Here is a 16,829-nt window from a genome sequence, read left to right on the forward strand (position 1 = left end):
ACTCCTTTATCACTCTTTATCCCCCTGCATAATCCACTTGCTGTTGACTCTGTAAGCATTAAACTGCTAATTTCAAGGCCAGGCAGATCTCATGATCACTTCTGTTTCACCTCTTGCAACTACATAGAAATACAAAGAATACAAAAAATGCAACTCAGTAATTTCTACATCTTGAAACATTAAGGGATGGTAACCTAGAGCACATCTTCCCATGGTTATTCACTTGTCCTGGTAAAAAGAAGACAAAACCTGTAACTTATCACAGATCTGAATGAATTTCATTTTCACATCCAGCTACTGACATATCCTGAAGATGTAGCTCTCTGCTTTGTCTTGACTTTTAGGGATCTCAGTTTTTAGTGCCAGTGTTCTTTCCATTTGGCTGTATTTATTTTTGGAGACATAAGGAAAAGATTGAAATTTTCAGATTGAAATTCAAGTTAAATTTTCAGATTGAAAAATAGATTAATAAACAGTAATTGTGATCTACCTCTCATTCATAGCATTACCTTTCTAGTTAGAACGGATTTGAGTGGGCAAGAAATTTTCCACATTCTCTTTTTTTTCTTACCTGCTTCTTGTGGAGTTATGGAAACCTCTTTTTGCTGTCACTTGTTTCTGTTGTTTGGCCAACCCTTATAACTTGGCTTGAGAGTGGGGTTTTCAAGAGTGGCCCAAGGACAAGATGAGAACAGGGTGTGATTTTGGACACAGAAAAAAAGGAATCAACTGCTATAGGCCAGCCATGGACTGAGGTCCACAGCCAGGGTTTTAATGCGTGCGTTTTCTTCTTAAGCTTGTTTTAATTTCCAGAAACCTGGCATATATTTTTCTAACAGTTGCCTATGCTTCTCTGCAGGGTAACATGGTGTGTGCTGCTGGGTACGGGTATCTATTTCATCTCTTCCCTGAGGGACCATCCCGGATACCTCTTCTCTCCTTTAGTGAGAACATAGCACATTCCTGCACAAGGTACTCGGGGATCTTTGGTTAAAGAGATTTCCCTTCTGTTGTGGTAGCACTACATATAATGGCAGTGGGAAGAGCTTTGCACTCCTGTCTCTCTCTCTCCTTTTCTTATTTTTTTTCCCCGGTTTTGCTCTCCTTTAGGGGCTTTCCCCCTTGTTAAGCAGAATTCTCCGCAGCAGAACAGGATCAGTGTTTGACAGTGATGTGGTTGGGACTGTTACTCATGACTTGCTTGTAAATCGTTTCCTTTTTAGTTTCAGTTCAGCCCATTTTTCTCTTTCAACTCGTTTACTTGCATCATTCCCTTGTACTGTTAACAGCAGTTCCACCTTACCCCCTTATTTAAATAGGGAGTAAAATGACCCTGATGTAGGTTAAGGTGCAACATTAGCACATTTTCTAGTCAACTATTTAACAGCAAAGCACTTAAGCATGTGCTCCTGTGTTGAATTTAAAGCTGATTTTGAGGTATAGCAGGAGTTTTGACCAGAAGAGGGTACCATGGAAGAGAACAGATACACAATCTCTTTCTTAGGCTCCTCTGTTAGCATCTATTACAGACTGCCATTAGAAACATGACATGGGGTCTCAGGACCTGGAACGGCATTTCTTATCTCCAGATGCTTTCTGTAATAGTAGCATGACTACTCAAATTTTAGAGTTCAGTTGATTAAGTTGATTGAGATGGAGTCTAAGCACTTTGCAGTCAAACCAGATAAAGGGCGCTACATGCATATCAGATATTACATATAACTGTTGTTCTTGTAATATCCAACAGTAGCTATTTACATTTGCGTATGCTTCCCTAAAACAGAATCACAGCACAAAGTGACATTATGTTAAAAGTCAGTGGGTGCGGTCACTTGAATTTTGAGAAAATCTGGATTATAATCTGGATTTGAAATCTCTGAGAAAGTCAAACCAAGGACTGCATCCAGGAACATGTACATCTGGAGTACAAATTGGCTGAATCTAGGAACTAGAAGGGACTTACCCATCCAGACTCACCTACCGTTTAGCTAAAGCCAACGGTGGTTAAAGGCTCATGAAGGTGCTGGCTATGTTCTGCAGTGTGTGCCTGTCTGTGACACCACAGGGTGGGTGCTAGCCCTGGTGTGGCTAATTCCGAAAATGCATGAAAAGGATTTTTAAGAGAGCTCTCAGGTATTGTTAGATGCCTACAATAAATACTTGTATCCCCAAGCCTTCTGTTTTTGAGTAAATAGTAAAGTCTTGTGCAGGGAGCTGTTGCAGATTTAAGACTTTAGATATTGAAAGAATGAACAGGAAAATTTGGCCATAAATACATGCACTGTAGAGAAATGGTCTCCTTTGCTTTCTCCCCTAAACAGGTGTGGTTTGCTGGTGTATCCAGAATATTTGCCAGCGAGCCTGGACAGCCCCGTGCAGTTCCACAGCTTCACAGCTTGGAGCAATCAAGGTGGAGCCCAGGTATGTTTGTTCTCACTGTTTTTTATGGTGCTCGGGAAATACTGTTTGATCTTCGAGACTGTATCCTCTCTATACAGTCTTCATCTTTTAGGCAGCAGAGAGGCTGCAGTTGCTATAAAAACTCCTGTACTGGTATGTCAATGCCCTTCAGCTGGAGGTTTCTGTTTTGATGATAAAGGCAGAAGAACATTTGTTCATGGGACCTCTCCTTATTGCTTCAGTGCAGAATCAGCCTTACTTTCATAAACAACTGAAATGACCTCTGTAATCATCTAGTGTATGGCTACCAGTATAATATAGCCAAAGAAGTCCTCCCAGTGGATCTGAGCTATTTGTAAAGATTCTAGGTGGTGGAGAACTTATCTTCAGTGGGTTAACAGTTTCCATAGGAATTTTTCCTCTTGTTAAAAATGTGAATTTTTTAATTTGTATTTGGCTAGCTTCACTTTCCAGCTATTGTAGCTCACTATTCCTCTAACTGCTGAAAAGCCCTTTATTATCTGATACTTTCTTCCCGTACAGGTACTTACAGGTTGCAATCAGGTCTCCTCTTAACCCTGTCTTTGATGAGCTAAGAAGATTGTGTGTGCTTCTCTGAAAAGCGTGTTTTCTAATCTCTAATCCTTCTAATGGCTCTTCCTTTGAAGGTGTCCAATTTTTCAGAGAGTTAGGTGGCATGTTCTCTTTCTGGAAAAGCTTATTAGTATGAAAAGGAATAAAACGAAAGGACGTTTTGTACTTTCGTTGACTTTTCTCTACCTGCCTTGTAATATTATATGTTACTGGCCAAACATACATTAATAATCAAGTTTGTCTTGCTTTTGCTCAATGGGCTACCTCTATTTGCCTTATTTATAAGAATATTCTTGCAGTTAGGTGACTTAAATAATGTTCCTGATTATGTTCAAAGCATCTTTCTGCTATAAACCTTAACTTCTTTTACCCTGCTATTCTTTCCAATAATGAAAACCACGATATTTAGAGCATTTTTGACCCCACTTGTTACTGATCCTCAGTTCCCTTTTTTTCTTACTGTTTTTTTTCCCTTTCAATGTGAAAATAAGTTTTCAGAATGTAGAATGGTTTATATGATTAATTGAAAGCAGAAATAAGGAATTAGGGGGAGATTTTCAAATAATAAATACACATTCAACACTTTTGTGTGTTTTTACACTCCCCTTTTTATTGTATAGTGAAGAAAGCACAGCCATAAACCACAGAAATTTTTTCTTCCTTTATTATGTTTTTAAATAGATTTTTAGCAGCAGCAATGTTGAACTCCAGAGTTTCCAGATTTATGCTTGCAAAGACTTCGGCATTGACATCGTAGAAAGCCTGGGAAATACTTCTGTAACTAACAGCTTTTTAACTGGACACTTTGGGCAAAAGGTAAGCCCTCTGGGAATCATTTCAGTGTCTCTTAAATTGCACCACAGCCCTTCAAACAGGGATTTTGGAAAGCAAGAACACAACTTCAAGAACAGCTCCTGCTCTGCGACAGCTTCAGTGAAGGTTGGTCTTTAAATAGATGCTATTTAAGAGTGGTAAGGACTTAGACCCAGAAAAATGATGAGGTTTGGGCATTGATCTATTTGCTTAGTCCTGTAGCTGCCTTCCATCTCTTGGAGGAAGCAAGCAGCCCCCGCAAAGGACATTGACCTGATGATGAAGCAGAGGGATGTGGAGCAGCAGTGCTGCTCTCCTAGACTGCTAGAACAAGAAATTTTGCTGTTTTCTCCTTGCAGCCCTGGAAGAGAAATGACATTTGATCAGCTGGACCCTGCATCATTTTTCAGGCACTCCATTCATACCGGTTGATGGTATAGCTGAACAAGCATCAGCTGTTCAGAGTTTGCATTCTGCAGGAAAATTCAGCATTTTTTGCAAAAGTCTTTTTAATTTGGTATGCGAGTTTTGAAGAATTTTTAAATAGCCCTGAATCAAGGAGCTGACTTTTTCATTTTAATTTGAAACTGTTGGAACAATACATATTATGATGTATATTCATATATATTCTTTATAAAACATAACACTGAAGAGTGAAAACAAAATTAAACTTCTTCCTGATCTGAAGGGTTTGAGCAAGAAAAGTGTTAATTTTTTTCCTTAACTATGCTTTTTCCAAGATTGTCATCGTCTCAGAAAACCATTGGAATTTCACAGAAATTGAATTTTCAAGAAAAATTATGATTTTGGGGAGACCAGCCTCTTCTAACAGCCATTCCTATAAATCTTTTGCACTATCATCCCAACGTCTTTTAACCAAATACAACTGAGATGTTTAATTTAGTGATTTGAGAATAATGAGGGGGTGCAAAGGATTTGGATCCTATCCGGGTTCACATTTTGGTTTCCTCTGATCTCTCATACAATCATCAGTCTATGTAGAACTCCTTAGAATGAAAAATGCCACCTAACTGCAACATTTTTATTTATGCAGTAAGCCTGATCTTCTTTCATTATTTCTTTATGTGACTGGATAAAGTCTTTTGGGTGCTACTATGTTGTTAACAGATTAATAACATCGACAACAACAGGATTTCAGTAACAGCTGGCCACAGTTGCTTGTTCATGGGTTTGAGGGTTTTTTTTTTGTCCTGCTCTATTTTCTCTTGCTGTTTATGAAATTCATTTCCCCTCTGACTGGCTGAGAAACAGGTTTAAATGAGTTTCCTTTAGTAGCTTGCAGAAAGGAATCTCTGCAGCAGGTTGATCTACCTAGAGTATATAGCTCAGATAAAATCCTGGTCTTGCCGGTCCAGTCTTATGGTGGCCCAACTACATAACGAATTTCTCTCAGACAGGAAAGGGTAGGCATCTTTGTTTTTGCTTTGCAGGATCCATGGAAGAACTCCAATGTTGTACTTGTTAAGAGATTTAGAGGCGCTCAGCTGTGCCTTGTTTCTTGCAGCACCCCAGGGGGGTGATTATCTTTGATTATCTCATGATAAGAGCCTCCTTGTCATAATTTACATCTTAATTTATGTAATTCTTCCTTTAATAATGATGCCTCTTTAATATCAATTAAAGCTTTATGACATTAATTTAACAGGAACATTGGATATTCCACTCTCCTAGCCCTTCCAGTTTTTGAAAGAAGGGCTTTAAAACAGGATAGTTATCTGAAAATATCAGGGCATTGAAAAAATGGGGCTTTGACCAATTAACACATCAGTGTCATGGCTAGCTCCAGTGCCCATAAGAGCCAAAGGAAAGACTTCCTTAAGTCATTTTCCTGATAGAAATGGTGATGGATAAAACAAAAGCAAAGGTAAGTATTCCTAAGAGTGGTGTCCTGAATGATTTGGAGGCTGGGATTTCTGCTCAGCAGTCACTTGGAGGAAGCTGACCCAAGGATGATCACCTCAGGTATCTTGACCTGAGGATAAGAGAGGTGATGGAGCTGCTGACTCTTAACGAGATTAAGGATGGCACTGTCCCTTTAAAGTGACAAACTATTTACAAAAGTCCATTTCAGTCTACACTTAAATGTCTTCACAGAGGTGGGATTTCTTGGTTCTGTACTATGGATTTAGAGAGTTGTTCTGCGAAAGTGTTTACTGGCCTCAGAAATGGCATCATGAGATGCATTTCTGCCAGTTCTTTCTCCTCTAGGCTACCCGTTAGCTTTGTGTCCATCCTTCTTCCCAACCTATTTCTGAGATAAGTTTGCGGAGAGAGACAAGTGGGTATACACTCCCTGTGTCATGGCCTAGAATCGCCACGTTTCCAGTCATTTGTGGGTTTTGCTCTTCCTTTTCACGTTTTCTCCTGTCTCTAAATGATTACTTTACTTTTTTTTATTCTTGACTGGACCCTGAAGTCAACTAGAGCTTTGAAGAGAATCTCGCTCAAATACCACCCCAACCACACAACAGAACTTTTAATCTTAACAGTCAGGTCTTTCTTAGAACATAAATTTAGAATAATTAGCTTTTTAAAATGGAGAAAACTCAGGCTTTCTAGACAAGGCAAAGTAAAGTGAAAGCAGCTGCACATAAGTCTGCTCATTGTGCCTTACACATGGGTCCTTTCCTCCAGGTTTAGTTTCAGTACAGCACCTTTTTAATTACACCAAGCTACACAACACTTCTGGATTCCAAGACCCAGTTGCATGTCTGTCCCCTCTCTTCTCTCTCTGCCTGTCTCTCTTCTGCTGCAGGCTGTTGGCTGGTCAGGTCTCAGTTCTACTTTGCCACCGTCCTCTGATCCTGAAGGTCTTCTGAGATGAATGAATGCAGCTATCTCAGGGAATGTGCAGTTTCCTCTTCCTTCAAATGTTCATCCTCACCTAGTGTGCAACATAGCAAATGAGGCAATCACTGCCCTTTATAAAGAACATAAAACTATAACATCCTGCAAATGGTGAATGAAATGGATACTGCTTGTCAGAAGTTGTAAGGCAATCTGTCTTTCAAATAGTGTGAATTGCCCCAGAACCGTGGTCTTAGATGAAATCACATCCTTGTGTCCTAGCTACTGGATCCTGGACTCATTAATGGTACTTGGAGTCTCAAACATTGATATGTTTCACAGCACTCTTCATTTCTTCGTTGCAGGATAGGACCTGTATGTCAGCAGGACTAAAAAGTCCCAAAAGATACCAGCTGTTCATCTCCAACACAACTTTCAAGAACTTTGATGTAAGCACTTGTGCAGCAATCGAGACCTGTTCTGGCTGTTACCAAGGGCAGGGTGAGTTGGATTTACACCTATTTAGCAGGGTTTGCAAAGTCCCTGGCTTTCAGCCGTTTCACAGTCACATGTAAGAAGTTTATGGTTCCACAGAGGATCACTGATAGATATTTCAGCTGTATCCTGGAGAAGGCCTTCTGCAATGATGATGGGTACTGACCTTAGTTTTGCTTCTGTACTCTCACCACTATGTTTGCTATAGGTGAGTTATCAAGATCTAGGTTATGAAGTAGTTAAATACCTGCTTCTCCTAGGTTTCAGTGCACTAAATAACTTTTAAAACAGCACCACTCTCTCTGTTTCGCTTCCCCAACTGCCAGGATAATAGCCCTTCCCCATTTCCACAGAGGTGAAACATGAGATGATGATATGTATACTCAAGATATATAACATGCTAGTTGTGTAGCTCAGATGAATTGAGAAAATCCCTGAGCTGGGCTAATAGCAGTATGTGCAATAATAACCAGTCCTTAACCATAATCACTCTCTTCAGTATATTTATTTTGCTGATATTGCTGGCGGGCTGAACCAAGCCCTTTAGCTGCTGTGCTCTGCATGGGCTGAGGTTCAGGTTGCAAGCTGTCTCCAGACAACCTCCATCTGAAATAGTTTCATTATTTAGTCGAAGTCACATATCACTCATTTTTGAGGCTGTACTGATTTCATTTTCTCATTTCTCTGAGTTTGGGATAGTGCTTCTAAAGCCTTAGTGAGATTTAAGAATGGGCTTTAATACACTGACTTGTTACTGCTTCTTCATTTTGGGAGGTAACATTTCAAGAGTGATGATTTCTTTAATAACTATGACACATCCTCACAGAATTCCACCAAGCTCCTACCTCAGGCCAGCCTAAATCCTAGGTAAATTTGCCTCAGATAACATATGTAAACTAAGGATCCTTTTGAGCTTTGATGAGGTACCCAAAGGCTCTTTGAAGAGTGTTCCAACTGCAATTACTTGTTAAATATATTTATATATAAATGTATACTGTCCTACAATAACATAACAGAGAAAAAGACTTCAGGAGGTGAGATCAAAGAACAGCAGAAATAGTAAAATCTAACTCAGAGAGGCTACAACTGACAATAGGATTGTCAAATACTAATCAAATGTAGCTCACGAATGCTCATGCCAAAGCCAACTTGTTATCGTTTGTGGGGCAGTGATTTCTGGAAATATTAATGTGCTTGAAAACTTTCTGAGCTTTAGTCCTGATGAACATTTCTCCCGTTCGTTACTGTCCATGTTACAATAATGAAGAGATGCTCCAGTCAAACGTTTCAGCCAAGGCTTTATTGTGCCAGATACTGTACATATGCACACATATATATTTAACACACAGATAGACCACCCTCACCTCCAAAGAATTTATCTTATAAGCAAGGTAGAAAGGAGCTGTAAGGATCACCATTTTGGGGACTGTAAATTTTGGCAAAGGGGTCTGCAAAGAAATGTTTAGAGTCACTCACGAGTTGAAGATAGAGCCAGGAACAGCAGCCAGATCAGAGAAGGCTGTAACCACAAGTCCTGTCACAACAGGTGAGACCTAAGATTTGGCCAGAACATGGCAATTCATATAACCAGCTCTTTCTCTCTTTTTTTTTTTTAATTTTTTTTTTTAATTTTTTGGAAACCTGAAGCCACTTCTTTCTGACTCAGCAGACATTTCTCCAAAGGGCGAGTGAAGTAAAGCTAACACATTGTTTTTCAGAGTCTTTGGGTCTGTTATTTGAAGAGGTCAGTCTCTGTTTTTGAATTGCTGCTTGTTCCCCAGGTGGGTTCACAGTGAGAGCTGAACGGCTGACCTTTCTCAACGCGCCTTATCAAGTGTCCTTCCCCTTTCCTCACTCTGCCATCCTTGAGGATCTTGATGGCTCTGTCACAGGGCACGAAGGCAGTCATCTCCTCCCTTCCACAGACATCCTTGCAATGTCTTGTGCAAGCAGTGCCAACTTCAGTCAAGCTTCCAGAGGCAGCGTTTGTGGGAGGGACCTTGTCTTTCACCGTATGTCTATATATCTGTAAGTAACCATTCCACTTTTGAAAAACTGGCATGAATGCCTCTTTCTGTGCTTTATACTTAGAGATGCGCTGGTCTGAACACAGTCCCAAGACTCCTCTGAAACTGCCTCTCTGCTGGTGAACTAAACCAGGTCAGGGCAAAAGCCTGAGTGCTGGCTGCACGATAGTCTGTGTTTTTGTCCATATGATCTCTGGCACTGTGTTTGGCCTGGCTACTTGTTCTTGCCCAGACACTTCTCAGGCATGGTTTGAGAGATAGCACAGGGACCATTCCCAACCCAGCAATTTGGATGTACTCGTTGTGTTTTTCGAGAGGAAAACTTAACTATATGGACAGTCATAAGAATTACACATGCCAGTTGGCCTTCAGGCCAGTCTTTGGCTTATTTTATTTACAAATTTAGATATGGCCCACCCAAGGCTTTCTTTTTTTTTTTTTTTTTTGAAGTCCTCAGAAAGCTACTTAACTAGCTTAAAAAAAATAAAGTTTGAATTTAATTAGATTTGAAGTCAAGATCTGAAAGTGTTTTTGTCTATACTCACTGTGAGGGTTTTCTCCCAAGCCTCCTAAAGAAAAAGTGGTCATGATAACATGGTTTTTCTTGTCTTCAGCAGAAAATCTCTGCCATCTACTTTCCTTTGTATGTTAATTTCATAAGCTATCATTCATGTATTATGTTTCCTACTAATACTGAATTTGGCATTTTATGATTTCATGGGCCCAGTTCTCATGCAATGAGCAGCCATATCATCTAGAAGATGTAGTAAGTTCGTGATGTATTGAGTTACAAGAAAACTTTTTTTATTAGATAGGTTTCTGCAATTCTGTTGAAGCCATGCATTTCTTACCTACATCATCAGGACTTTCTAGTCTTTCATCTTATTGTCTTTTGTTTGCTGTGAGGTGAATTTAATCAATTCAGATCATCAGACCATATTAAGACTGACCCAGGCCTACTTGCCTAAGCAATTTGTTTCAGTCTATATGATTACATACTATATAGGTTATATTCCAGTCTATATAGACTACATTTCATCATCATTATGGAATCAGGCAATGGTACAAGGGACATATCAGTATCAGAAGTGAGCTTTTGTTATTGTGAGAGGCAGAGCTTTCTTAACAATTGGGTAGTTGCTTTTCTGAAGTACATAAATACAAATTTTCACTTGATTTCAATGGATGCTTGTGACACTCACCATTTATAGATCGAAATTAAAAACTCACTTCTTTGTCTCAATCATGACAGATGCACCCAAAGCATAAATGAACAGGTCAGTTCATGGATGAAAAGGACTACAGTAAATCTCTGATATAAATCTCAAAGCCTATTCAGTGCTCAAATATTACCAGAATGATATGGCGGGTGGTCCAAAAACTCAGATTTGAGTGGAATTCAAATTGTGGTGAAGAACTAAAAACTTGGATGTTGTCCTGAAGTTTCTATGTGGTTACCAGGTAGACACCGACTACGTATCCCATTACAGGTGGTGGAAATCTGGCTCTTTGATTTAGTTGTCCATGTGGAGGCATCCAGTGCCATTTAAAGTGTCCTAAGATATCCCACTTAGCTTGTTGCTTAGGTGGTAGAAGAGCAAGGATCTCCAGGAGGTGCTGTGTCAGATCTGCCATCTCCAACAATTGTTTGGACTCCTTGGGGCATTTTAAATGGCACTAGATGCCTCTGTTTATCTGATCCTTCTCCTGGGGGCTGGTCAGCTGCATTGCTTTTTGGATTTCTGTTGACTGTACTTAACTACGTCACTAGCAGCTGTAGAGGGCACTTAGTCTCCCAGTGTGTCTATAAACATTGGCAGGCATTCAGGTGTCTTGATCCTAAACTGAATGCCATGATGTGACTATGTGAATATTGCTTCTCGGTATTTTAGCATCTGGTGCTCTCCACTACAAATGCTATCGCGGTACTGCAAGTAACATTGTCCGGATTAAACAGGGAGATAGCAGACACTGGGTAATGGCCTTGGCTTACTTTACGTGACTAGAAGGATTAAGCCCAGCTTCCTTAGGGGCAGAGAAGAGTGATATTTCACCTGCCTTGGTTCAGGATGCAATTCTGAGATGTTCTTCCATGACTGGGCCCTCATCTTCGCTGAGCTGTTCGTTCTCACTGTGGTATGATGTGATTAGAGCAGAGGCAGCACATTTGGCTTCATTCTGGTGACAGTTGTTCTGTTTCATTTGATGGCAAAACCTATCCAGAAACTGTGAATAATAATAACAATAATAAAAACAAGAACAGGTTAAAAAAAATGAAATACCACTCCTGCCTCTCCTTCCTCCCTCCCCCCAAAAAGAGCTACTTTACCTTCAGACTAAAAATGACTGCTTGGTAAAAAATACCGAGAATAACTAAAAATTTTTAAAAGTCCACTCCAATATTGCCAAGTTAATGTAAACTTTGAGAATACACTTACATATATTTTAAGAAAAATCTTAAAAAGAAAATTGACTTTTGTGTGAAAATTCTTCAAGTAAATATAAAAAATTAAAACATACATATAAAATAGTGATAATTTGAACTTTATCATAATTCTTCACCTTTCTTAAAGCAGGCAAGTATCCTATAATGAAAAGTGCTATATATCTTAATCATTTTTAGTGTTATAACTTTAACAAATAATGTTTTATTTTCTTATGGGGCATTTCATGGAGAAAGCCAAATGAATCCAAAGATCTTCCTCTGATTCAGTCTTCTTACTGGTTTCTAGGGAAATAAGACTTACACCAGCCCATGGAGTGTTTGCGTGTGCATAGATATATGTATACAAGTGCTGTCTTCTGCGTTTTCTCCTTGCAATTCATTTTGAACCCATTCCCAGTTTCAGCTGTTCCTGCTGTTGAAGCCTTATAATGATCTTTGGCATGGTTTTGATCCAGGACAATTCCTGGGTATGAGCTAGGGGTCAACACGACCCAGGCAGCATTTCCAGTAGGGCAGTTTGGGTATGCCCATGCTGTTTTGGAGGATGAAAGAATTTGATAGTCTGGACGTGGCCAGACAGTGCCAGCTGGCCTTGGCACCGGAGGACAGCCCACGGCACCAGTGAGTCAAGCAGGAGAGGTTTAGCTGCAGGTCTGTGTCTGAGAGCTTACACACTCTATGGGTAGGTGAACCACTGCTTTGTTGTAGGGTATATGTCCTCCTCACTGGTATCTCTTCACACTTCCAGTAAATCCAGTCTGCTATAAGCTACTTTTGAGCCATTTTCTCATTTCCGTAGAGATAGAAAATGTCCTAAATAAAAAGCTTGGAGAGTTCAGACTCCTACCAGCAGTGCCTTATATCTCACCTCTATATTAACCCAGTGCTGGGATACATCTAGGTCTTTCCCATCAGCTCTGATGGTCGTACAGCTCCTGAGTGCCATCCCAGCTCACTTCTGTTGCCACACTTGTCTCCACGAACTGGCCTTGTTCCTGCTTTTGAGCAGCTAAAAGGATCCAATGGAGAAATGCTGCTCAGCCAACTACTGCCACCACTCCTGTTACATGAGGCAGACACTTGCAAGTTTCTGACACTAAAAATAAAGGGTGGAAAAAGAAAATAATGATCAAAACATCGTTCCTTCTTTTCTTCCCACGCTTCTTCTCCCAGTGCCCTGCTCAACATTTCACTTTCTTTTTAAAGTACAAATCTGAACCATTTTTGCTGTTTCAGGTTAGTAGTACACAGGCAGCAATGCTGAAGTGCTCTGTCAGATAGCTCTGAATAATTCATGGCTGTCTTATAACTCCTGTTTTAGAAAAAGGAGGAGAAAGATCCCTCCCAAACAGGAGAAAAAAAAATCAAGTTCCATTAAACAGGGGGAAAATGTAAAACTATCAGCTACCTGCAGGCTTCGCATGTGATTACTGTTTCTCCTAACTAAAACAAAAGTCCGCAATAGGTTAAGAGTTAGGAAGCATTCTGACTTAGTAGGAAGGGTGCTGGGTAGAAGACAAAATGTGACTATGCTAGATTTTTCTGGCCCACTTAATTACTTTGCGGTCTTAGGCAAGTCACTTTCCTTTCTAGCCTGTGTTTACCTTGCTTACACAAGCTGACGGCTCTGCGGGTCAGTGCTATGTGGGTGTATGAAGCTTCTCACAATATTGCCTTGAGCTTGACTGAGTCCTTTTGGGCACTGCTGCAATAAAAATGTTAATAGTTCTTGACAGATAATGTATGCAATACACCTTGTTCCTCCTGACATCAAAAGGTGGTTAAAGAGTGAGTTCATCTGCACCAGTGCTGTCGAACTCTGGAAATGTTCGAGCCCTAAGCTAAACTCTGCCTTCCCACTAAATTGCTTGTGAGTTTTGGATAGTCATAGCAAGAGGAGCTGGCACTTCTCAGTCAACCTTTCATTTTGAGCAAGTCCCCCTTCTCCCCCTTTTTTATTATTCATTTACGCAAGCTGGGAGTCAATTTATGTCAATGATAGTTGGCAGTTTGAGTAGCAGAGGCCGGCTGCTAGCTTGTCCTCTCAAGGACTGTGTGCTGACTAGGGTAACCCGAGAGACCAAGAGTATCCTCTCTGTGCTGCTTCCAGATCCTCTCTCCTGAGTAGCTGCTACCAGCCGCCATGGTGAGCTGGAAGACTGTCAGCAGGCAGCTGAGCAGAGCAGGCAGCATCGTGGTGGGTCAGGGAGGCTTCGGTCACAGGGACAGCTCTCTCAGATGGACCCGGTGGAAGAAAAGGGCGGGGAGTAAAAGGAGATGGAGGGAATGAAGGATATGAGTCAATTAATACAATAGCCACAGCATGACCAGAGCATGTGTGGGGGGGGGGGTGGAGGAAGAGGACAAAAGGGTGAATTTTGTCTAGATATATTTGAAGAGTGTTCACAATAGAAGGGGAATAGTTTAGGATTAATACAACAAAAAAATGATTAGGAACAACTGTCAGAAATTGAGCAGAGAGAAAAAGAAAGATATGCTGGGTGACAGGAAGAACTTCCTAACAGTGCAGTCTCTTGCGCTCCTCTAATCTCAGTAGAAAGATGAAAGTAGTGTTACTTGGATGTCTTCAGACTCTCAAGGGCACAGATTTAAAAATGGCTCTGGAAGAAAGCATTTCGTGCTGCCCTACCGGGCCCCAGAGTACATTTCTGCAACTTCCTTGTTCCTAATTCTACTTTTTACTAGAACTGAGGATTCGTCGTGGCCCTGTAATCCAGAAAACGGGTACTGTTAAAACCACGAGTGAAAAGCCTCCAAGCCCCAGCTTTAGGCACTGTACCCACATTTGCTGATCCTCAGACTGAAGTGTAAGCACAAGAGCATCCTCATGTTGGCAGGAGGTCACACTATGGAAGGAGGAAGTTTCAGGCAATAGCAATGAAACAGTATCATCTCCCATGTTCTGTATCTGTCTCTTGGTCTATAGTGACACATTCTTTGTGCCCCTAAATAAAATTGTGAGGGGCTTGAGATGGTGTTTTTGTTGCTTCCGTGGTGCTTTAGGGCCTGAGTTTTAGGGCTTGACTCCAGCTCCAAAAATCTTAAAGGCTGAGACACGTAATGGGTTTTGAGAAGAGTACTGGTATGGCAAGGAAGGTAGAGAAAGACACAAGCAAACGATATTCACTTGCACAGGAGGAGAAAGGCTTGGTACTCTGTGGTTGCCTATATCCCCGCAACCTCAGGGTCATTCCCTAGCCCTGAGGGCATCTGGCAAGGTTTGGCATGACCACATTATTAATGTTCTTAGCCTCCAGAAGAACAGGGAAGTTTCATCTGCTCTACCTTTTTGGGAAGGTTCCCCCTGTCTGGTAATTGGGGAAAAGGTTGGCTGGCACAAGTCAAAAGCATGTCCAGGACCATTCTAATAATTTAATAATAACAATATAGTGCCCAAGTCTTTATCTTGGTGCTGTTTCATTTACCAGTGTAGATGTAGTCTATTGGTCTTCCCCCCCCCGCCAAAAGAAAGTATATTTGCTTTTAGGAGCTGTTTCTCTGTTAGAGAAAAGCAAGTATATGCAGTGTTTCTTGACTCTCTTTCCTGAACTGCTTTACCCAATAACTTCCAGGGCAGTGGGTATTCATTTCCGAGCTTACATTGCAATAACAAATGCCTTCTTCATCAAGTCCAGTTGAAAGTTAAACTAATGTGTCACTTAAGCACTCTTTGAAGAGGGTTTTTATGTCTTTTAAAAATGTAATTGAAGCTTATAAAAGTCTTTATAAATTTATATGTGGGAAAGTTATTGAGTACTGTGAAGAACAGCTTATGCCATGGCACAGCACAGTGTGGCTGCAGGCTAGATACTGCTGCTCCAAATGCCACCGCTACCCATATTATCATGAAAATATGAGTCTCTATTAATATTAAAACAAATTTTCATTAAAAAATTGTCATAACATGATTAAGTGACTTTAAAAGTTTCTTCACATTATGCATAATTTTTACAAGAAGAGAGTGTTAGAATAATCGGCGGCCAGGCAGCACCTTGCGGCGAAGGGGATTCCAAACACTCTGTGACTGCGTGCACCAGAAGGACTGTCACCTCTTGTTCCCTTTCATTCGCTTCCTCCTTCTCGCTGGGGAAACATGGGACTTCTTGCTCAGCACCAGTCTTGTAGTTCAAGCCTTTTATTGCTTCTCTCTTGCTAGCCTGCTGCAGAGGAAAAGATTAACTTTCTTCTTTATAGCCTTAATTCTTAAATCTGGTCTAATATCCTCTCCCGTAGTGCATGCATTCAGTTGCTGCAAACCCAGCCGCTGTTGATGGGTTAGTGTGAAAAGAATAGCATACCCCCCGCCTGTGTGTCTTTGAGTCTTGAAGAGAGTTCAAATGGTTACTCTAGTTTTGCTTTTCCTTTGATATTTACTTACTGTGGTGCCTTCAGATGAACACCCACCTGCTGTGAAACACCCTTGCAAGCATGCTTTTTCACTCAGCGTGTACACGCTCAGTTGCTCTCTGGTCCCGTATCCTCCCTGCATACATGACTGTGTTCATGCATGGGTGGCTTGCATGCTCACTTGGCCTCACAAGACAGACTGTGGCATGATATTAGAGGCCAATATTTAATCATTGGCTGTTGGCTGTTAGTTAACCAACACAGGAGATAAACTTCAGGTCTTTCAGTGTGCTGTATTTCTAAGAACATCTGGCTCATCCAGCCAAAGTAGCCAAGAAAAAAATGGTTCCCAGCATTAGACCCCTTTCCTCTACCCCTGCAGCTTGCAGTATTGGCAGCAGATGCAGACCTTGCACAGGCTTATGAATCTGCAGAATGAGATATGTCCCCAATCCTATACCTCAGCTGGACCATTGGCTAGGATGTGCTTGAGTGCAGGGAGAGATATTCAGCATTAAGGAAGCATTGAGAACTCAACACTTTCTTTGCTTGCAAGGAAAAAGCTGACAAGCCAGTTGGATATTTGTTATGGGCTGGATAGGTGTGAGCCAGGTCTGCCACTTGGGACACGCTATCGTAACCAATGGATTATTAACCCTAATGTGTTAATTTGTAGAGGACTGTATCCAAGTTTTCAAATACACACTGAATGCCTCAGGGCCCTGCCTGCTGCGGGGAAGGTAGGATGCAAGGTTGTCACTGCAGGTCTTTGCTACGCTTGCACTGCAGAGATGTCTGAACTGGTTGCTTACCAGCCAGTTTCCAGCTCAGAGTTTGTATCTGATTTTGATTTTCATTAAAATAACTGCCTGTAAACT

General features: G+C 40.9%; 1 protein-coding gene across 7 annotated transcripts in view; it reads left to right on the top strand.

Moving 5' to 3' along the window:
- PKHD1 (PKHD1 ciliary IPT domain containing fibrocystin/polyductin) overlaps positions 1–16,829 on the top strand; it is a 272,244-nt gene that overhangs the window by 131,009 nt on the left and 124,406 nt on the right. For all 7 annotated transcript variants that reach the window (XR_010388155.1, XR_010388156.1, XR_010388154.1 and 4 more), the window contains 5 exons: positions 860–972; positions 2,322–2,421; positions 3,676–3,810; positions 6,981–7,116; positions 8,892–9,138. Coding sequence is in view for 4 of the 7 variants with exons in the window: in XM_064508296.1 (XP_064364366.1) it covers positions 860–972; positions 2,322–2,421; positions 3,676–3,810; positions 6,981–7,116; positions 8,892–9,138 (731 nt within the window). In the remaining 3 variants the exon portion in view is untranslated. The remainder of the gene's footprint in view (positions 1–859; positions 973–2,321; positions 2,422–3,675; positions 3,811–6,980; positions 7,117–8,891; positions 9,139–16,829) is intronic.

This window comes from Dromaius novaehollandiae, chromosome 3 (genome assembly GCF_036370855.1).
Source record: "Dromaius novaehollandiae isolate bDroNov1 chromosome 3, bDroNov1.hap1, whole genome shotgun sequence".
NCBI lineage: Eukaryota > Metazoa > Chordata > Aves > Casuariiformes > Dromaiidae > Dromaius > Dromaius novaehollandiae.